Source organism: Neovison vison, chromosome 4 (genome assembly GCF_020171115.1).
Source record: "Neovison vison isolate M4711 chromosome 4, ASM_NN_V1, whole genome shotgun sequence".
Classification (NCBI taxonomy): Eukaryota; Metazoa; Chordata; class Mammalia; order Carnivora; family Mustelidae; genus Neogale; species Neogale vison.
The window spans coordinates 217,440,146-217,461,917 of NC_058094.1; the positions used below are offsets into that span (position 1 = coordinate 217,440,146).

General features: G+C 52.9%; 1 protein-coding gene across 1 annotated transcript in view; it reads left to right on the forward strand.

Annotated features, from left to right (window-relative positions):
• TBXAS1 (thromboxane A synthase 1) overlaps positions 1 to 21,441 on the forward strand; it is a 165,858-nt gene extending 144,417 nt beyond the window's left edge. The window contains exons 11-14 of the mRNA XM_044246702.1: positions 13,523 to 13,614; positions 17,326 to 17,463; positions 18,863 to 19,025; positions 21,204 to 21,441. Coding sequence (XP_044102637.1) covers positions 13,523 to 13,614; positions 17,326 to 17,463; positions 18,863 to 19,025; positions 21,204 to 21,278 — 468 coding nt within the window. The 3' untranslated portion in view covers positions 21,279 to 21,441. The remainder of the gene's footprint in view (positions 1 to 13,522; positions 13,615 to 17,325; positions 17,464 to 18,862; positions 19,026 to 21,203) is intronic.
• Positions 21,442 to 21,772: the final 331 nt, after the last annotated feature.

The following is a 21,772-nucleotide window of genomic DNA, read 5'->3' on the forward strand; positions in this document are numbered from 1 at the left end:
GGGCACGGAGCAGTCACAGCGCACAGTGCACCCCTGTAGTCCTGCGCGGCTGAGGAGGAGAGAAAAGGCTTCCTTCCTCACTTTCCTTGGCTTGGCCTTGTCAGCCTTTAGAATCGGGCAGACTTGGCTTTTCCTCACACGCCACTGTTTCTGCCGGGCTCCATCCTCTCTCTGCCTCCTGACCTTGCCCACAAACTCCTCTGAGCCTCAGTTTTGTCATCTGTAAAATGGAAACTCAGTGAAATGATACATGTGACACTCGCCCTGTGCCTGACCCCCAGGATGGGTCAACAAATTCCCAACATAGCTGCGAACTTTCCCTTCTTACAAAGACATGGTTGATTCCACTCTCAGACCCTCCCGCCCCCACCCCAGGCCAGGCTTCCTTTCTCTTGTGCCCACCCCATCCCCCCATGACCTGGCACTGGCCCCTTCCCCTCAGTCGGGCGGGGCCTTGGCCCTGAGGAGAGACAGGGAGATCAGCCCCCCGGCCGCTGCTGGCAGCTGGGGGCTCCGGGGCTGTGCTTGGGCCCAGCACTCCTGTCCTCTTTCTGAACCGTCGGGGTGGGTCCAACACTCGTGGGCAGTACCTGGCAGCACCTCCACGGCAGACGCCGGCAGCCTGTGCTCCCAGTGAAGGCAGCAGCTCCAGAGCCTGGCGCTCAAGGCGGCGGCTGGTTTCCCAGATCTGTCTCTTGTGTGGCCGGATGCGACCCTCAGGTCCTTTAGGGGGTCTGGCCTCCTCGTGTCTGCTGGGAGGTCATCCCACCATCTCTGCTCCTGACCCCTGGGGGCCTCCTGCGCAGCCAGGCCCTTGCCCCTGGAGCCATCTGCTGTCACCCCCGGATGAACAGGAAACACAACGTGCAAACGTGCCCAGCGCCACTCAGCCGTGCCCACCTCCTTAGGGCTGCATCTCTGTCTCCAGGGGACCCCCGCTTCCCTCCCTGCCCACACCTCCTCCCCTGCCTGGTCCATGGCAGGACTTGTGGTCAAGTCCATATGGACTTGACCCCTGGCTGCCTGGACCTATGATCCTGCAAAAATCCGTCACCCTGCTGGGCTCAGGGCCTCCTGCCATGACACAGTCACCTCCTGCCCCTCTGAGGGTGCCAGTCTGCACCCCTCCCCCACCTTCAGGTCAGGCCCCCGTGAGAAGCCTTGCGGGGTTCAGGGAAACCGCGTCCCACCGCGGGCACCTGCGGGGAGCCGCAGACAAAAGAAACAAACGATGCCTTAGGATCCACGGCCACAGCGAACGGCCGTAATTAACACGTGCCACTGCCACGCTCCACGGGCCGCGACGAGGCGGGCGCGGCAGACGCCGTAAACCGCAGAGAGCACGCGCTCCTGTAAAACGGCAATAAACGGCGTCCCTGCGAAGGAGCTCGCTCAGTGCTGCTCCAAAACCTGGTTTAAGGCTTTTATTGTTTCTGTGTGAAGGAACATAAATGCTTTTTAAAAAAATTGCTTCGGCATAAGCCTCCCCTTCTCCAGGAAGCGTTTCTGATCCCATCTCCAAGCCCCCAGCCGGGGCAGGTTGGACGGCGCCCAGAGTGCCCCCTCCATGTCCCCACTCTGGGACCCCTGCCCTCCGAGGCTCAGAAGGGTCGGCAGGGCTCCTTCCCCTGGGGCCCTCACTGGCCCGGTGCCACCCCATCCCCCCACCGATGCCGGCACATAGCGGGCACAGGGGCCATGTTCCCAGACATCCCGGGAGTCCCAGACATGGCTGAGGGAACCCCTGTAGGACAGGTGAAGTTCTTCTTAGGAAAGATACTAGAAAGATCTTTAAAATAAATACATACATAAAAGCATAAAGACAGGAGCGCACCAGCGGAATCATTTTTCATAGAGAGGAGGGGAAGGAGGGGTGACGTCCCCTCATGCGGCCACAGTCACGGTCACCCTTTTGGGGTTTTGTCCGACATGAGCGGAATAGTCCAGTATCAGATAAAAGCAAACCAAACAAAAACAGTTAATAAAAGTTATGCGCAGAGCGGCGACTGGGCTGAAGCCCCCAGGGGCTCGTGCTCTGCAACTCTGGCCTCAGGAGCAGCGGGCGAAGCCCCTAACTAAAGCCTTTGTTGAATGCCCAGTGAAGGGGGCACAGGTCCAGCTTGCCCAGCAGCTGGGGGGATGGGAAGGGAGCCTTGGCCGGGAGCACTCAGCCTCCTATTCTATGAGAGATGGGGGGTGGGGGTCTCATTAGCAGGACAGTCTCCCGATGGCCCTCTCTCCCACCTGCAGCCCTAGGAGGCACCCGTGGGCAGGACAAGGATGCACAGAGTGACCATCCTCTCCCCCCACGTCCACTCCAGGGAGGTGAGCCCTCCACATCTCATAACGTGGGATGAGGGGAGCACCTACCGGGCCATTCCCGTTCCCAAAGGCCTGATAGGGACCACCTGCAGGCCGGCTGGCCCAGCACCCCTTCCCCTGAGGCCCGGCCCCCACCCAGCAGACCAGAGGCAGAGGCTTGGAAACAGAAATCGCTGTCGAGGCTCCAAGGCGTATGCTGTCTGTGATGTAGTGAGTTCCTTCCACTCTCAAATTTAATTGCAAAAAAAGGGGAGGGGTTTTCCCCAAGAACCTCATTCCTAAACATCCAAAGCGGGTCCTCCAGCTCCAGGGGCCCACACCACTATGGGCGGGAAGCTCACGTCAGCCAAGTAAAGCCGTGTTTACTTAGCTTTGCCACCAGAGAGGCCACTCTTGGCAAGGAATCCTCTTTACGAAAAGCTGCCACCTGCAGAGAAAGGGCAAGGGCTAAAACTGCACGGGGGTGAGGGTGGCGAGGCAGCCACCATCGAGGGTAAGGGGCTGCCCGGGGGACAGGCCCTGACTGAAGACCAGCCCTCCCCGTGGCCAGTCCTCCCCGTGCCCGGCCCCTTGGTCCTGGGCACCTCCATCTTCTCCGGGGCAAAGTGGGATCTTACAAGAGGACAGGAGGCGCTCTGCAAGGCTCTTGGCACAGGGAAGAGTTGAGGCAGGTCACCAAGAGCGTCTGCCCCATCTTCCACAATATACCTTCTAGCACCTTCCTCCCTCCTCCGGTCAAGGAGTCGGGAGGCCTCTCGCTGGCATCTCCCCCAAGGTGGCTCCACTGAATTCTTCTCACCGGCACAGCTATTTCCATCCCTGCTGGGACGACCCCACACCCATAGCTTACTATGGACTCACAAGGTCCCTGACCAGCATTTTTAGAAACAAGCAAATCCGATTCGAGCGCCCCACACCTCACAGCCCAAAGCAAGAGAATTACAACAGCTTCCTCAGAAAACCCTGGCCTTTGATGAGGAATCCTCACTACCACCTTTGAGCTGTGATTTGTCCCCATTTCACAGACGGGCAGACTGAATCTTGGTGAGCCTTGAGAACCTGGCCACTGTCTTCTAGTCAGATCTGCTGAATTCCACATCTCCGTTCTCCACTTTGCCATTCTGTCAACCGCGAAATTCAAAGTCTCAAGACTTGATTATAAAAAAGACATTATGTGACTCCCTGTGGTTTTTCTTTTCCAATTTTAACTTCAAAAATTTATTCATAATGAGGGCTGGATATATTTTAAAGTGTAGTTGGGTCAGGGGGATCATTTTTTGTAAGAGCAGCGAATGAGCATTTCTGTACGGGCACGGGCAGGGACACGGCCCCCCACCTCTCCGAGCTGTGTGTCCTCGTCCGTACCGTGGGGGCCGGGGGATTGAACTCATGGACCTTCTGAAGCTCCGAGTCTTTTTATGCTCCTGGACTAACCTCCCACTCACGTGCCTGCAGCCAGGGCCAGCCACTCTTGTTCCCCAAAGCCACCAGCAGACGTACTGCTCTTCCCTGTTAAAATCTGGTTATCAGACTCCACTCAGGCCTCTGGACAGCATCCGTGGGCAAACGAGACTTCTTTTCTTTTTTTTTTTTTTTTTTTTAGCTTGGGCCTAGCCCTCCCCACTTATATCCTGAGATGGGAAAAATGGACTGAGCAGGCAACAGGGAATTTAAAATGAGCTGGGGGAAAAAAAAAAAAAAATCCTGCCACAATAAATTGCATCACAGTGGAGATCTCTATCTAACCAGAAAATTCTCAGCCCAGACAATGGCTCATTTATTTCCAACAATATTCAATACAACAGAATTCCAGGCCGACAAAAGGATTTCTACAGGTTCTTGGAGTTGGTTGCAAAGGGATTTAACCTACATAGAAAAGAGAGCTGTTCAATTATAGATTCCCAGGCGTGAGGGAGACCTTTGTAAATAAATTGTAAGGGGGCCTGCAGTAAATGCGGCTGCTTCCCTGGGGGAGCAGCTCACCTACCGACAGCGAGAGGCCGAAGCACCGGCCCTGCCTGGAGGACGTTTGGGTAAATATTTGGGCAGAGATGGCTGCTGCTGGGACGGTGAGCAGAGCCGGCGAGCGGAGGAAATGGCCCTCTCTCCCAGAACCGCAGCTGATAGATTTCTATAAACATCCAGGCAGGCAGCCTCGAAAGACGCCCGAGCTTTCCAAACGCATTTCCCATTCCACGGTCAGTGAGAGGCGGCCAAGAGGACACAGGACACAGGAGGGCGGGGAGGGGTCTGGAAGCCGGCCTTCTAAATTTAACACGCAGCGCCTTTTAGGCCGAGCGGATAAAAAATAAATTCCAGTGCTTGGAGCTCTTATCTTTGTTTACCGTTTCCCCAAACAGTACGTGACCGGGGCTCGGACTCGGAGCCGGGGCGATGGAGAGGCCCCTGTGGCTCGGGGCTGCTGGGGGGCGGAGGTCTGGGGAAAGACGGCAAGCTGATCACTTTCCACCGTCCCGTGACATTTCCGCGGCCGGCAGGTGACCCAGGATCTGCTGGTGTCACGGGCTGTCCCCGGCTAGATGGGGTGGGGCTGGCTGGGGGTTGCTTGTGAGGCTTCCGACCGTCCTCGCTGTGGAAGGCACCACGGGGTCGCCCACGTCCGCCTCCTTTTGATGAGGGACCCATGAATAGCCTCCGGCGACCTTTTCAGATGCTCAGTGACAGCTTTTGACCATCTCCAGTGGCCATGGGGCCTTGCCGATTTCATTAAGTTCTAGTCACTGGAAAACCCTTCCCTATGTCGCGTCAGAACGGTCCTCCCTGGGCCTGGGTCCACCCCGCCAACTAGGGAGCAGCACGTGCTTTTCCTCTGTCACGAGTCTGCAGCTGGGTCTGGGGCGATGCGCTCATTTCTGCCCTTGGCTTTCTCGGGCCGGGGAGCGGGGGCCCGAATTCTTCCCGTGTGCCTCTGGAGGTGGCGTGCCAGCACCAGCGTACTCCCGCTCGCTCCGTCCCCTGTCCCTGTGCTCGGCAGTTAACCACCCCCCCCATGCTGGCTTTGGTCTCCCCTCCCCCACCCAGCTGAGCGAGGCGGTGTCCTTTCCTTGTCCCTAATCTCCATGGCTGTGTCCGTCACTCTGTCCGGAGTCCCTTCCTTTCTAGTCCCTCAGCCTCCTTTCCCTGGGCGGCCCTGTGTTTCCGTCCCCAGCACCTTGCTCTTCTTTCTGCCCCCATTCCAGGGGACTCGACCTGTCTGTGCCGCTGAGCGGGACCCCGTCTCCCTCTAGCCACACACCTCCCCACCCCCACCACCAAGCCTGCCAGAGTGGAGCTCTGCTAGACCAGCTGCCTCAGCAGCCTCCGCCTCGCCCAGACCGGTCCTCTTTCCAGCTCTGTTGACATAACTTCCCTTTCAACCCTTAGCCCACTCTGACCACTGTCCTGTCATCAGAGCTCCTCACCCCTGCCCGGACTATTGCAACAGTCTCCCCTCTTATCGTCCTACTGATCAGTTCTTACAACTGCCCTCGTCTATGTCATTGTCAGGGCACAAAATACCATTTTCAGTATGCCGTCAAACACACTGCTCTGCTCATCAAACCTTCAGTGGCTCCCTATTACCATAATAATAAATCTCGATAAACAAGTAAATCGTTTCCCCAACACATAGTGAGTCAAATGGATGGGATCAGGTCTTGTCTCCTCTCTTCCCCTGCCTCCCCACCCCCACACTCTGCTAAGGACACGTCACACTCGTGTCATAGACATACTCACTGTCTACATGGGGAGAGAGTGAGCAAAGAGAATTTCTCTGCAAATTAAATGCAACCCCCTCTCTCCCCAGTGCAGAGAAAGTGAGCTGGGTGATTTAACTCTCATTTCCTTAAGGGCTTTTCTTTTTTTTTTTTTTTTATTTATTTATTTATTTGAGAGAGAGAGACAGTGAGAGAGAGCATGAGCGAGGAGAAGGTCAGAGAGCGAAGCAGACTCCCCATGGAGCTGGGAGCCTGATGTGGGACTCGATCCCGGGACTCGATCCCGGGACTCCAGGATCACGCCCTGAGCCGAAGGCAGTCGTCCAACCAACTGAGCCACCCAGGCGCCCTCCTTAGGGGCTTTTCTTAAACATCATATACACTCGGCTGTTAATGGAGAGAATGGAATCCTAAATATTACATAACAGCAGATAATCCAACGGCTCGAATCTAGTTGATCTGGGAATTTTACACTTATGAGTGCTTATGTCTGATCATTGGGACAATTTTTAAAAACCAGGGGATTAGACGTGTCTTATTTGTCCCCTTTCCCCTCCGTGCCCACTGCAGGGATAAATAACTCCGCTGCCCCAACAGTAGTAAAGTGGTTGGGTTCAGCGCGTCTGAGGAGCAGGTGGACGGAAGTGGGGGGAGCCCCAGTGAGATGTAATAGAGGGAACGGGCGTGTGTTTAATGGGATTGCTGTTAAAATTTCAGGCAAGACGGACTGCCAATATGGAAAACTGTCCAAAATACCTACTAAACACTCCTTGTGACCCAGCAAATCCACTCCTAGATTTATATCCCATTGGTATATAGGTATATACATAGGTATATAGGTATATATATCCCATAGGTATATACCCCGCAGAAGTGTGGACACATGTCCGCCAAAAACATGCAAGAATGCCCAGCTTTATTTATAACAGCCCCAAACTGGGGCAACTCAAATGTCCACCCACCATCGAAAGGATGGACACAGAGCACAAGCCCCATCCAGAGTGGACACACGGCGGCACCCGCCTCACCGCGGGGGGGGGGGTAGCTCCCACACACAGCCCAGCGCAGGAGCAAGTGCAGGTGACACCCACATTGTGCATATTCTTTTCAGATGCAGAATTTTTAAAAAGGCACAGGAAATCTGTCCTGTTAGAAGACAGGACAGGTCACCCTTGGGGGTCACAGTGACTGGACGGGGTCACGGTGGGGCTTCAGAGTGCCGGCGATGTGCGGGTTCACAAGTGTGCCCGCTTTGTGAAAGGTCACTGAACTCTGAGCTTTGGTTCCCGTGATGTTTTGTTTGTGTGGTTATTCTTCCATAAAATGTACATAAGGGAGAGAGGAAGGGACCAAGGAAGGGAAGAGGGAGAGAGTAGAGAGAGAGGGAGGTCAAGGTTGTACGGCCTGATGGACGAGTCTTGGAATTTGAAAATCTGGGTTTAGTTCCAACTCTGCCACTTACCAGCTGTGCGACCTTGGATAAGCCACTAACCTCTCTGAATCTTTGCTTTTCTCGTCTGTCAAGTAGGCAACAAAAACTGCCCTACCTACCACACGGTGCAGGTGCGAAGACCCAAAGATAGAAGAGACGTAAAAACCCTCTGTGAGCAGTAAAACACTGCAGGGAACAAAGCTACTGCTGTCTTAGATCTCCGAGGACAGGAATTCCTGGGGAAAGTCAGTGACATCAAGATAGCTCCACCCAGGGCCATCGGTGGTAAGGGTTAGTGGTAGGGATGTGTGTGCATGTGTGTGCACGCATGAGTGTGTATGTGCGTGTGCACGTGTGTGTGCACACACAGGTGGGGTTATGTTCTTTCATTACAATCTCCTCCCCTAATCCCTTCGTGGCCCGGCCCTCAGAGATGCCTGCCCAACCCGTGGCCTGTCCCATCCCTCCGTGCCTCGTTGCTTTGGGCCCCCAAACCTGGACCAGCTCACGTGGGCCCATCGCCGGACCCTCAAAGCCAGCGAGTCGGAGCCTCTGGTTACAGAACTGGTCAGCGAGGAGCCCGGGTCCCCACTCAGGTCTCATCCGCAGGACTCAGTGCTCCCGTCTGGAGACCGGTCGCAAGGGGAGGGGCTTTTCCTCTGGGTTGGTGCTCAAAAGGGCAGAGCGAAGGTTGCTCCCCTTTCCACGGTTTGGTTTCATATTATGGTCTTATGTTCCCCAGAGAATGAGAGCGCGGGAAAATCTTTATTCTTGACATGGGCTGAGTCGCCCCTGGCTGCCCCAGGCCAGAGTGCCGGGTCTTCAGGGATTTCAAGCTCCCACCCTGCCTGGAGGGCAAGGACTGGCAGAACGGAGCCCACTTTCTGTACCACGGCATCAGGCGCCAAAGCCGGATTATCACTGTATTAGCAGCCCTCTTTGCTGCTGCTGTTGTGGCTGCGGGGGGAGGACAAACCTGAAGCCGCCCCCGCTTCTGTTTCCTTCAGCAGAATAAGAAAACGTTAATTTTTCTATTAGGTTCCCTCAATCTCCAGGAAAAATCTTTTAGAAAGCAATGACATTTCTGTTTTCTTTTTCTCCTTTATTCTCCACATCCTATCTGTACACACCCAGCGTGTGGTGTATGTGTAGGTGTGAGTGCCTCTGGGGAGGGGCGTGTGTGTGTGCATGTGCGTGTGTGTGTCTAGCTCTCAGAGAAAACGGCACACAAAAATCTAAATGTGGCAAGATGACAGTAATGGGTCAGGGAATAGTATTATTTCCTATTTAAAAGGATTTACCCATAGATTTTTCCAGGGAGTTCCCTTAACCATCAGGTTTATCCATCACATTTAAATATCATTTCACAGATCTAAGCTACATGATAAAAAGACTAAGAAACCAAGGACCTTTGAAATAAAATTAGAAGTTACTGCCCACTGAAAACCAAATATAGATGGAAAAAAATCTTCCAGAAAATTAAGGAACTTTGGCTTGAGACTGTAAACCATGTGGCAGTTTATGTTTTAATCTCTATTTTCAACAATATTTAGCAATCAAATATTTACTATTTAATCAGTATTTCCCACTATTGGATAATAATAAATATTTAACATCTATTTTCAAACTTCTAAGAGCACAGTTACTTCTTTTCTGAAACAAACCCCAGCTGAAATAAATTCTATCGGATTTTAAAATCGCTTTCTTCCTTAACATGTCCTTATAGAGTCATTTAATACATGCCACAGAAGGCCTGGTGATGAAATAAGTCCCCTGCCACTAAATACATTCAAACAGAAGGACTCTCTGCTCATTTGGGGCATTACGGTTTCCGGAGACCTGTCACCTTACAGTCACCTTCGCCCCGCCCTGTGAGCTGGGCACGACCTCAACTTACAGACCAGGTGTCCTGTTGATGTTGCCTTGGCAACTGGCTCCAGGCCCCGGCTGCTGGGCCACGGACCGAGGACAGAGACCCTGGCTGGCCCCGGTGACCACCCCGAGCTATGGCCAAGGTCGGGGAGAGAGGCTGCAGCAGCAACCCCGCTGGGTGGGACGCAAGACAGGTTGATTCTAATTCTGAGTAGTACGGGCTGTGCAACAGGAGTCAGGGAGAACCTTCGGGGATCCCTTTCTAACATTATCTTTGGGAAACAGATGCTTAAAGTGCTTCCTGGCTTGAAATGAAAGGATACTCTGCTCAGACGACCCCCCCCCACACACACACCACACTGAGTTCTCCTGACATTGCAGCCCTCCTCCAGCACAGAGGGTCTGAGCCCCCCGGGGCGACAGCACGGGAGGGGCTGGGCCAGAAGCTCAGCTCCCAGTCCCCTGCCCGCGAGGAGGCTGCTGCTATTTTAAACACGTTTAGCTCTTTGGTGCAGCTCCAAGTCTTTGCATGGGGTAACGCCACACACTACTGTTATTTACATCGCTATTTAGTGTTTCAGCTTTTTCTTTTTTTGAAGGAAAACTTTAACTAGACAAATTAGAAGACCACCTGGAAGAACTATGTCTCCCTCACCGAGCGTCCAGCAGAGAGTCCTCTGGGGCCTTTCATCCATTTCACCACCTTCCCCCACTTCGAGGCTTTAAAGAAAGAAAGAACCCAGATGTCCTATCATGTCATCTGTAAATATTTCCTTCTGTATTTCTAAAATACAAGAGCTCTTTTCTACAACAGGACCACCATACCATCATCACACTAAAAACAAATGAATTGTAATTTCCGAAGTGTACTGAATACCCAGTCAGGGTTCAATGTCCTGGGGTGGACTCATGGATTTTTTTTTTAGATTGGTTTATTTGAACCAGCATCCAAACAAGCCGTCCCACTTTTCACTGGCTTCTTCATATTCTTCCCAAAGACCTCAGTTTAGGCACTGCTTCCTTCTGGCAGCTTCCCTGATCCCGAATGCCTGGGAGGTCTGTCCTCTGTTGTCTCACACAGACAGTTCACCACTCCCTAACCCTCGCTGTTGCTTCACAGTCGGAGACAGACCACGAGGTCTAGGAGGGTGGAAAGGGTCCGCATGTGTGCCCTGTGCCAAGCAGAGTGCCTGGCCAGCTCTATGCACCAGCTCGGCACAGGGCCAACAACTACATAAGTAGAGGGATTGCTGAATGAATACGGACATGGTTTTTCCACTTCAAGTCTTATCTGTGTGTTTTTGGCTCCGAAGCCTTTCCTCTCTGGGTCTCATTTATCTCATCTCTATAATGAAGAATTTGGATTCACGATTCCTAAGTCTTTGGAGGGTATAATTTGTGATTCTGAGTAGGGGCCCAGCATGGCTGGGGAGTCCCCATTCGCCATACACTTGCTGCCCTCTGCTGGTGGGATGGAGGCAGGACCCCTTTATCCCTGCTTTTCCTGAAAGAACTACAAGGAGGCAGAGGTCCAGACAGGTGGACGGTCTGTCTGTGAGGTTGGGACTTGAATTTCATTGCCTCACCTGGGGTTGGTTAAAATGTGCAGGCATGAGCCTCCCTCCAACCCACCGGCCCACTCCTCCTGTGGGAGGGATCCCTGGGCTACAACGCAGAAGGACTAAGGCAGTGAGAGGTCTCACCCCAAGGCTCCTGTTATAACTGCTGGGGTGGGGCTTGAGGAGGGGGCTTCAAAAGAAGATCTGGTGGCCAGGCCCCACTTCAAACCAACAGACAACTCCTGCAGGGCAAGGCTCAACTATCCTTCTGTACTGAAAGCCGTCCCACTGCTTCTAATGTTCAGCCACATTGAGAACCACTGGACCAAGCTGAGAGCTACATGTGTATCCTGAGCCAAAAGTTTAGAGGCACAGCAGAAAGCTCATCCACGGGAAGAATAGGTGAAGACTCTGCCTTTGTAAGAGCAAACTCGTTTAGGCTGCTTCTAGAGTTTTCTTTCTCTGACAAAAGCTGATTGCTTCTAAATCACAAATTTTGTTTGGGGAACCAATAGCATTTACCGCTAGGGACGCTGCTTGCAGATGGTTTTCTTTTTCTTTTTGAGATTTAGTTCTACATTTTGGTGCGTGGTACTACCATTTCTTTTTCATTTATTTATTTATTTTTTAAACATTTTCTGCACTAGTTAAGTCTCCTTTGGTTGCAGGTAACAGAATTCAGCTGTTGTTAACTGAGGCCATGAACAAGAAAGTATTTTAAGAGCCCGGATCCACCGCCCACGGGGGCTACTGGCACACAGGCACCAGGAAACAGTCTCTCTCTGTCATTTGCCTCTGCTTCTCTCTGCACATTTAATTCATTCCTTCTTTCTCACAGCCAACTGGAATTTTCTTCTGCTCATTCATCCACAAGGAAGAACATGGTCCCCAACAGGTCACGACTCCCTTATGTTCAGTTCCCACCTGCTGGAGGCAAAACTCCTTTTTCTCTGCACTAGATTTAAATTTCCAGACAGGTGCCCTGCCATCAGAGGCTCACTCTGGGGCCAATCAACCATGGCCTGTACGGCCAACTCCGCAGTTGGAAACCATGGGGCCCCTCACTCAAAAGGCAGGGTAAAGTGCCATTAACGGTAGATACGAAGGTTCTCCCTTTTTCTCTTCTTCTTTAGCACGAATCCTACCATTCACCTTTATATCACGCAATGCCAGTTTTAAATGTAAATATCAGAGCATTTAATGTACATGCAGAATCAATGAAATTATGCAATCTGTATCTTGTGACTCACGGGCCAGAAAAAATAAGCACAAATCAAACTAAGCATTAGAAAGAAGAGAAGGGTGCCAGGCTCCCCCAAGGAGACACTCCCCCGTGCATGGGGTACTGCGTGGGCTGGGGAGCCAGACCTGCACGTGTGTTTGGGGTCCCTGCCCTGTCCTGCTAGCCACTAGTCCCAGGGAGGGCAGCCATGTGGCCAGCTGCAGGCCTGTGAAGGGCTCCCTGAGGGGGAGCAAGACCACTCGGGTCCCATCCACAGACAGCTGGGGGCCGCAGCCTGGACTTGCCCCGCAGTGCTGCCCTCTGTTGCTCTGGGAGGGGAGGTCAAAGGAAGCCAACCTCCAAGCTGGGGAGGGCTCTTGCATCAGCACTATCTGCTTGAAAGAAAGGAGGCAGTCTCCTACCAAGCAGGTGACCCCCTCTGGCTCCCTAGGGAATGGGGTGAGAGAGATTTGGGGAAACCCAGCAGAGCCACGAAAAAGCCTCCCTGACCCCATTCTAACCAATCCTCCCACGATATCCTGCTCCCTAGCTCCCATCCCAGGTGTCCCTCCTCCCCAGGGGGAGGGGAGGGTGACAGTGTCACCCCAGTGGGCATTGTCCAAGGGACTCTGGGGTCCCCCCAACACAGCATGCTGGGTCATGCTTCTCCACACCTTCGCCCTTGATCTAATCTGTATTTCCTGACCTTTCCTGATCTGACTGAAGAACAAAATCTCCTTGTCTTCATTTGTATTTTTCATCCTGGGCAAATTTATTTCTCCTTCTAGGCTCTACTTGTTCATATCCTTTGGCCATTTTCCTAACGAGTTTCTTTCCTTCCTGACTTAGAATAGCTCTTTGGGTTTTGTCACTACACATCTTTTACGTCACTGGAACTTTTTTTGCTTTTTCTGCGATTTCCCCGCTGCATCTTTTAACTCTGTGATGTGCCAGTTACCGCCCCCGTGGCCGCCCCTCACCCAAGGCTCAATCTTCTCATCTGAGAGATGGCAGAACGGCTGCCTCGAGGGTCTGCAGGGAGGATTAATCCAGCTGGTGTCTATGTGACGTGTAGCCTCCAAGCCCCCCTCCCTCCATAAATGCTCACAGCCGCACCTACTGCCGTGACGTTAGAGCCAGACTTCTCTGTAGGACATTCTGAGGTCCCCAAGGCCCAGGCTGGCCCGGCTGGTCCACGAGAACACACAGCACCACAGCCCAAGTCCAAGGCAGCACACGGGGCGCTGACCTAACACTGTGTGGCCCGCACTGACTGCATTTTGCCGAGTCTCCACTTACCACTCTCCATTCAGCGGGACCCTAAAGCTAATGGAGAAGCCAGAAAGCTGCAGGGCTCCGTGTAACTCACCTTTCTTCCTTTGTCACGACCCCCCACCAGCCGGCCCCTGACTACAGCAGCTTCCAAGAAGGCCTGCCCTACCTGGACATGGTGATCGCAGAGACTTTGCGGATTTACCCACCGGCTTTCAGGTATGCCTGCGCTGCCGCCCTTCCTCCTCCTACTCAGCACCCCCACACCCCAAAGCCCTTTCGAGGCATCACCGTCTAAGCCCGTCACTAGTCCTCAGTCTGTCACAAACTGCGTTATCGAGAATGCTGGACTTAGGCTCCTGGAGGGCAAGTCTGAGCCCTGGGCTTCTCTGGTTTCAGTGCCTTCCACAGAGTGACCGCGGCAGTAAATGTCTGGTTCATTTTCCTCTATGTGAACTACCTTCTCGAACTGTCACCGGTCTGTTCTTCACATGACCTTCCTCCCCAACCCAAGGTGGTCTCCTGGGCCCCCTTGGCTTGAATGGCGTCTGGAGGTCCCCCTGCTTGTGGGTCCGTTCATCCATTCTTCCATTCGGTAACTATTTATTGAGCTGAATGCTGTGCCAAGCACGGCGCAATCAGCCGCATACAAAACAGATAAAACCCCTGCCCTTGGAGTTGACGTTCCAGGGGGAACCTTCCAAGGCCTGAGAGGCCTCTCTTCACTCTCCAGCTACCCACCCCTGCCCCATCCTTGGAGTTCCAGCCGGACACTCGCTACCCCATGCAGTCTGCCCCTCCTCCCCCAGCATTTTCCAGAACACCGTACTTCCTATTATGTTCCTGGACACTTGTCACCTGCTCTACAACATCTCACCCATGGACATACGCTCACACCAACCTGTAAGTGCCTCGAGAGCAGGAATCTGGTCTTCTGCTTCTTCCCAACCCCCCCCCCAAATGAGGCACTCCATGGACCACAGGGTCTTAACCGGGGTCTTCATGCCCACAGGGTGGGAAACAGTGGCCAGATTTCAGGTTCTAGAAACAGAAGCGACACAAAGTATTTAACCTATTCTAAGTTCCACTCTGCATGTCTGTAAATTAATACACTCCATCATCCATACAGAAGTAGATTTGCCATTCTAAAAGAGAAAATGTGGATGCTTTGAAGGTATCTCATTATATTCCAAACCAAAAACATCACAGAGGGTGTGATCATAGATATTGTCCAAAGTGTTCGGACCCGGAGCAAACAGAATTCCAGAGACATGAGTGGAACCACATGGTCCTCAAGCACACCGGGTATCAGTCCCCTGCTCTCGGAGCAGCCAGGACCCCAGGCCCCGCCTTGCCACGCTCTCCTGGTGCGGACATGAAGACAAATTCTATGGGCCTTCCCTGATTTCCTTGGGAGCCGCAGAGCACACTGTCATCCAATCTTTGTTTTTTAGTGATTTACATCCAGCTTCCTTCCAAGGGAGAGTGGGCAGCTGGTGTCCACATTAAAGCGAAGCTCAAAGTAAGACATTCAGTGATGGAACAAAGGCCGTCCAGGGGGAAGAAGCCTTTACGGGACCCCAAAGATGGCTGATAACTGGGGTCACGTCCCCACCGCGGCTCCTCCCGGAGAGAAAAACCAGCAGAGACAAACCGCTGCATTCTCCAGCAGGAGAAAACTCTATATAGAGGTCAAAGCCAGATCCCTTCCTAGACCTAAACCCAATGAAGAACTCATCACGTAAGACCTTGTAGAGGGGAAGCATTGAGTGACGAAGTGAACAGGCTCTTCAACATGCAAGTGCCCTGATCGATTCTCCGAGGGACCCCTAGAAACTTCAGAAACCGTACCGCAAAAAGGCAGCCAGCAGAGGCACGGCTCCCGGGAAGCAGTCTCAGTTGAAGGCAGGACACAAACGAGGGAACTGGGATGAATTGATTGACTCCCTCCTCAACCCACATCGAGTGCCAGTGGTCCAAAACTGCAGAACAGACTGAGACAGAAAGTCGAAACAGTCTCACACCCCGACCTCTTGCTGGCTGTGTGACCTCAGGTAAGCACTGTGCTGCTCTGTGCTTCAGCTTCCAGGGCGTTCGGCGGGCACATAACGCCTGCTCGTCCCCCTACACGAGGGGAGAGAAACAGTGGGACAGAACGGCTGAAACGCCGTACACTCGAAGTCTCGCATCACGTAGGAGGGGAAGCAGAAAGGACTGTCCTTCCAGTCGAATGGCCAGCCTCCGGCCAACTCTGGTCCTGGCAAGACACGATTTCCTGGGCCTCACCCTCCTCCATACCCACTACACTGGAACTGTTAATCTTACCAGCTCTGCAGACTTCGGCTGTCAAACAACAGAAAGGAGAGAGAGAAGCCCTCACTCTTCTCAGCCAAACGAGAGGCCAATTCGCTTCAGCCCAGACAACAGATACGGGGACGAATACAGATAGAATGAGAATTTAATTTATTTATTTTATTCTACTTTATTATTTTCATCTCAGAAAAGTGTGTTGGCTTTTCCCAAGCCCTCACGCACCTGGACTGAGTACCATTATCCACCAAAAAAAAAAAAAAAAAAACCCTCAGAATGGCCCCTGGGTAAAACACACCAACTCTTGCTGAAGTGTTATCAGTGTGAATCCAGGATTCCAGGCGGTATAACTCAGCAGATTTTTCTGGCCTTGGATATGGCCTGGCCTAACCGGATGGGAGGCCCAACCGCATACAGAAGGAAAGGCCCTATTTTCTGGTTTCCAGGGGCCTTGGATCCAGGTCCAAGAAATTTCCAGTAAAGATGAAAAAGAAGATGACTTTGGAAAAGGACCCCTTTAGAACCAAGGCCGATTCGAGCACTGGTATTTCGCTACCAGATCCAAGCACGTATTAACTGCGTTGGTAACTCAGGATCTGAAAGGGGGCAGGGGGGTTTCCCCAGTCCTGGCCTCTCCTGTTACATTAAAGGCCCCTGACGGAGTGAGGAAGGCTGCTGGGAGCCTCGGGTTGCTCTTCATTTCTTTTATAAGCGAGAACAGAATATAATGGTAATTAGTATAATAATTTATCTCCTCTAAGATATTTAGGAAAGTCCAGTCTTTACAATCTGAAGTAAAAGCCAGCATAGATAATTTTTAATTTTTAAAGTGATTACCTGCATTACAAAAATAATAGTCTTATGCTATAAGAAAAAAACAACAACCAAAAACAAAACCCCTGAAACAATACAGAAAGATCTAAAGAAAAAGTTGGCATCTCTGATTCCCTGCTGCCCTCGACCCCAGTCCCATCCCTTAGAAGAAATCATGGTGGAAGTTCAAGTATTCTTCCAGAAATTGTGTATTTGTGTGCAAACATCTATAGTCTGGCTCTTAAAAACACAACATAAAAAGGATTGTGTCGTGGCATTTGGGAACCAGTCTGACCAGCAGTTTTGCCCTCAAGTAGAAGTTATCCATAGTGACGCAGACAAGGAAGGGAGCCAGAGGTTCAAACTCAAGTTTCCTTTAGGTAAGGCGAGGGGGCGGGTGAGGGCCATTTAAAGAGGCTTGCCCATAGACGGAAGATGAGGGAAAGTGTGGCCAGCGTGATAACCCTACAACCCCCGCCCCTGCAGGGAGAAGCCCTTCGGAGGTACCCCTGCTCCCCTAATCAGGCCTAAGAAAAGCTCTTCAGGCTTGATGATGACTGCATTTTCACTGAGGGCCAAAGGAGTCTACGAGCTTGGAGGCTGCAGGACCGTGGGCAGTGGAAGGTTGGGGGAGGGGGTTGTGTGGGAGAAGCCATCCTGGTCACCCTTGCAAGAGGGCTGGGCTTCCTTTCTCCCACCCCCTTTCCACACTTCAGGCTCAAACCCCATTTGCCCCAGTACGCTGCTGGCAAGCTTTCCTCGTTGCTGCTGTGCCTCAAGGCAGGGGTGACCGACCTGTCCCCACAGGTTCACGCGGGAGGCGGCGCGGGATTGTGAGGTGCAGGGGCAGCGCATCCCGGCGGGCGCCGTGGTGGAGGTGGCCGTGGGCGCCCTGCATCATGACCCCGAGTACTGGCCACACCCCGAGACCTTCAACCCCGAAAGGTGAGCTCAGTCCCTTCAAATGGGCGATGCGAGGGTAAAGCACTTAGAGGTGGCCAAGGGGAGACAAGGATTTAGTAAAGCTGTCCCCAGACAGTTGAAAAGCATGACCATTAAACACATGAGATACATAATTTCTAAAGGAAAGTAACTGTACCATTTTTAAAAGCCCTGTACAGAATATAGAGATTTCACATTTCAGCAGCCCTGCATGCAAGTAACAGGGCAATTTCTAACAGGCGGGGGTGGGGGGGGGCTCCGTCCCAGCCAAGAAACAGGACACACGACCAGATTTCAGTTGTGCACTGGAACGTAACAAAACATCATTTCCTTTTTTAAAAATTGGAGCTTGTTCCAAAACAAGAGCCATCAACAAATCTCTCCCCGATTTCATGAGACCCAGCTGTGCTCGCAAGGTAGCCCTAGATCCCTGCTCCTGTCCCCTGTGTGGATCTGGTCCTTTGTCTACATTTCATTTCTAGGCTCCCGGATTGAAAATGTCTGAGCAGGCATCCACACCCTTCTCGTCGGAATCAATGGATATCCCTTCCTTGGCCTGATCTGACAAAGGGGAGAGCCAGGCAGACAGACACTGTTTCCACCTTCAGGAATTTCAAATTCCCATGAAAAAGAGGCCCCAACCCTCCCACCCCACCTCAGGTTCAGGGCGGGGTGGGTGGGGGGTGGGCAGCAGGACCTAGATCAATTCATACCCCGCAGTACACAGGGGACCCCAGGCACCAGGGCTGCAGCCGAAGGGAGCGGGCTGTTATGAGACGGTGGTGGACACCCAGCTGTACTGTCCTGGAGCACAGGTGACAGATGCTATGTGACAGCAGGGAGGACAATTCCTGTAGTGGTTCACAGACAAAAAACCCCCAGTTGTTCCAGTTTCAACGCTTGAGGCAAGTGTGGGCAGAGGAGATGATGGCCCAGTGTGGCCTCCAAGGCTAAATCGGCAGGAGGTGGCCTGGAGGGCTGGTGCCCAGGGATTCTGCTTAGTGGGCTGGTGGCCGCTGGTGTCCTGCTGGGGCTTCTGGGGAATTTGGAGCCACAGGCTCAGGGGAGGGCTGTGGATTCCTGAGACTTTGATCCCAGTGGATCCCATGTGAGCCTTCAGATCCATTAACACAATCAGTTCTTGAGAGGGAGAGGGCCAAGAGGGCCTCCAGGGCTTTGAGGACGGAGGAGAGGGCAGGACGGAAGCTCAGGGAGCAGCAGCCACCAGCTCCAGGGCCCGAGGGAGGCGGCCACGGGAAAACAGGATTCTGTGGACCGTGGAGGGCCTCAGGCCCACGTGGGCTCAGATGAAGGGATCCCTCGGCCACTGCGAGAGGCTGACGAAGCCCGGGGAAGGGAAGCGGGTGTCCCGGGGCCTACCCTGACCGCCCGGCCCCCGCAGGTTCACGGCCGAGGCGCGGCGACGACAGCGTCCCTTCACATACCTGCCTTTCGGGGCGGGCCCGCGGAGCTGCCTCGGGGTGCGGCTGGGGCTGCTGGAGGTCAAGCTGACGCTGCTGCACGTCCTGCGCCAGTTCCGGTTCGAGGCCTGCGCGGAGACGCAGGTGAGCCGGCCGCCGCGGCGCTGGGGGAGGGGCTCTTGATCAGCGACAGGGGGGCTAATAATCACGCCCTCTCCCTGCTCCGGTTGAGGATTAAATGGGTCCGCCCGAATGCTCACGTACGCACCCTGGCCGAGTCTGCATTCCCATTACTACCACGGACCTTCTCTGTTACCCAGGCTGCGCCTCCGAGTCTGTAGCTCTTCCCTGTTCAACGAAGAGAACCCAGGGATCCCCCAGAATAGGTTGTATTATTTCCATTCTTCAGATGAGAAGCTAAAATAAAGCTCAGGTTAAGTCCCTTGCCTGAGGCCACGCACTTGGACTGCAGGCTCTGTGAGGGCAGGAACCAAGTCTGCCTTACTCACTGTGGCAGTCTCCAGCACCGGGCACCGCGCAGGTGCACACACGTGCACTGAATGGGTGTTGATGAGCAAATGAGTGATTAGCTGGGGAATGAAGAAACTGGCTCCAGCCAGATCTGGCTCGCCCCTACCTGCTCCCCCGCAAGCCACCCTCCTTCCTCTACCTCCAGCCGCCTCGTTGCAGTGTGGGCTGTTCCCTACACAGCGTGAAACTTGTGTCCCTCCACGGCTATTCAGAATCCCTCTGCACAGTCAGGAGCCTGTTTGGGGACAGATTCTAAGTACACAGTGATGAAGGGACAGCTGCCGGAGTCAGAGCGTGGCATTGCCTCTGACAAACAGAGAGTCTGGCTTCCAGGCTGGAGAGTGGGAGGGGCAAATTGGGAACACAGAGCCAAACCAACAGAAAGAAAAGCAGGCCCCCCAAATGCCTGAGGTGTTTGTGTGTGCAAGACTTCCTTTTGGGGTTTGTCTCATTAACCCTTGATCTTGACAGTACAGTAGTCATTGTCCCCAAGCACTGCTTGTGCTTGGCATTCCCCACCTCAAGAACCAGCCGTGAGTCCCCGAGCCTGCTGGATCTATGGAGAGCTCTTCTGAGGCCACTTTGTGTTCCCTGCCCCAACTTCCCACTGTGAGAGGGCTCTCCCCACTCATCCCTAGCTGGAATGCCACCACCCGCCCCCAGCCTAATCCCATCTTCCAAATCCTTTGGTGTTCCCTCAAATCTGGAAGTGGTCCCTGAGAAGTCCTGCTCTTATGGCTTCTCCCATTCCTAGGCCCACCTCAGGTGTCCATTCCTCCAGGAAGCCCTCTCTGACTTTGGTAGCCCCAACTGGTCTCCTTTTTGGAAGTCCAATGGAGTTCCCAGTTTGTCTAGACCAGTGTTAATACAGTAGCTCCCAGCCACCCTAACCTTTAATAATCATATTTAAAATTCAGCCCATTTGCTCAGTTGCCATCCGTGCTACTGGCTACCGGGCAGGATAGCACGGGTTTAGTTCATCTTGTTTCCTGGTCATGTAACTTGTCTCCCCTCTGAACCTTAACCCCCAAAGACATCTGAAAAGCCCGCCAAGGCCCCGACACTGAGGCCCGGTGATTCTTCTTTCCCTGAAAGCGTTCATTCACATTAGCCACTGAACCATCATTTTACACAGGGCTCCAGGAGACACCCTGCTTCTTGAGCAATTCTTTCGCTTTTTTTCCAAGTCCCCAGTCCACAATCAATCTGCCTTATAAGTTGGACATGAAAGCTCTCTGAATGGCAGCAAGGCAGACCACACAGCACACATGAGAAGGGGGTGAGGCTAGACCACAGCACACATGAGAAGGGGCACTACGAAGCCACTCTCCCAAAACCTCTTGTACAGAGAGGGGGCTGCTCAGTTACCGCTGGGGCACCGGGGAGTGAGAGGAGGGGAGGTGAGAGAGTTTGAGGTTTTGGTCCTCACTTTCTAGTCATGTGACCTTGGATGAGTCACCTGGTGTCTTTGAACCTCCATTTCTTCATTTGCAGAGTGAGCTGCTACCACGGCCTATGCAGGCTTCCTGGGAGGATAAACGCGGGACGGAGTACCTTACTCACCTGCGGTATTTCATCCACATGGGAAAGCGGGTCAGGTGCCAAGGTGCTGCTGGGGTGCCAGCGTCCATTGCCCCCGAGTTTTGCCGCCTTCTCAAGGCCGTGCTAGGAGGCTGCTTTGCCAGCTCAGCCCTGCTGTCCCTCATCGCCACAATCATTCTCCAGGCCCTGTTCCAAAGAAGCTTCCTTGCAGATACGGTTAGCTGTAACCGGTCTCTTCATCTCTTTCAGGTACCACTGCAGCTAGAATCCAGATCTGCCCTAGGGCCAAAGAATGGCGTCTACATCAAGGTTGTCTCCCGCTGACAGTGTTGTGATGGCACTCCCCGATTCAAAGTAGACCTTCCTGTGGAAATTCAGATTCTGGGGAAAACATCACTGAAGCAATTGAAAGGGTGCCTGATGTGCAAGTAGAAAAGAGGTATTTAGATAACATTTCCTAATGCTTAATAAATGATTATTGCACTTAGTTTTGACTTTGCTGATGATGTATGAACCACTGACCCACCTCTCTCCATCCGGGATTGCTGACAACAAAGCAAAAATGTAATTTTGGCAGAATGACTGAGAACTTGGGGTTTTGAAGGAAGTCCTGGCCGCAGGATGGGAGGGATCTGCAGGACAGAGGACTTGGGGCCACTAGGTAAGCTGCCTTTACAGCACCAGCTCCTGGGCCTCCAGCTTCTGGTGCACTTGGGGCATTTGACTTAAAAAAAAAACGAGAATTATCAGAAGCCCAGCTTTAACAGTGGCTCAAAAGCTTTCTTATGTTTTGATTTTTCCTAGGTAGGATAATACTA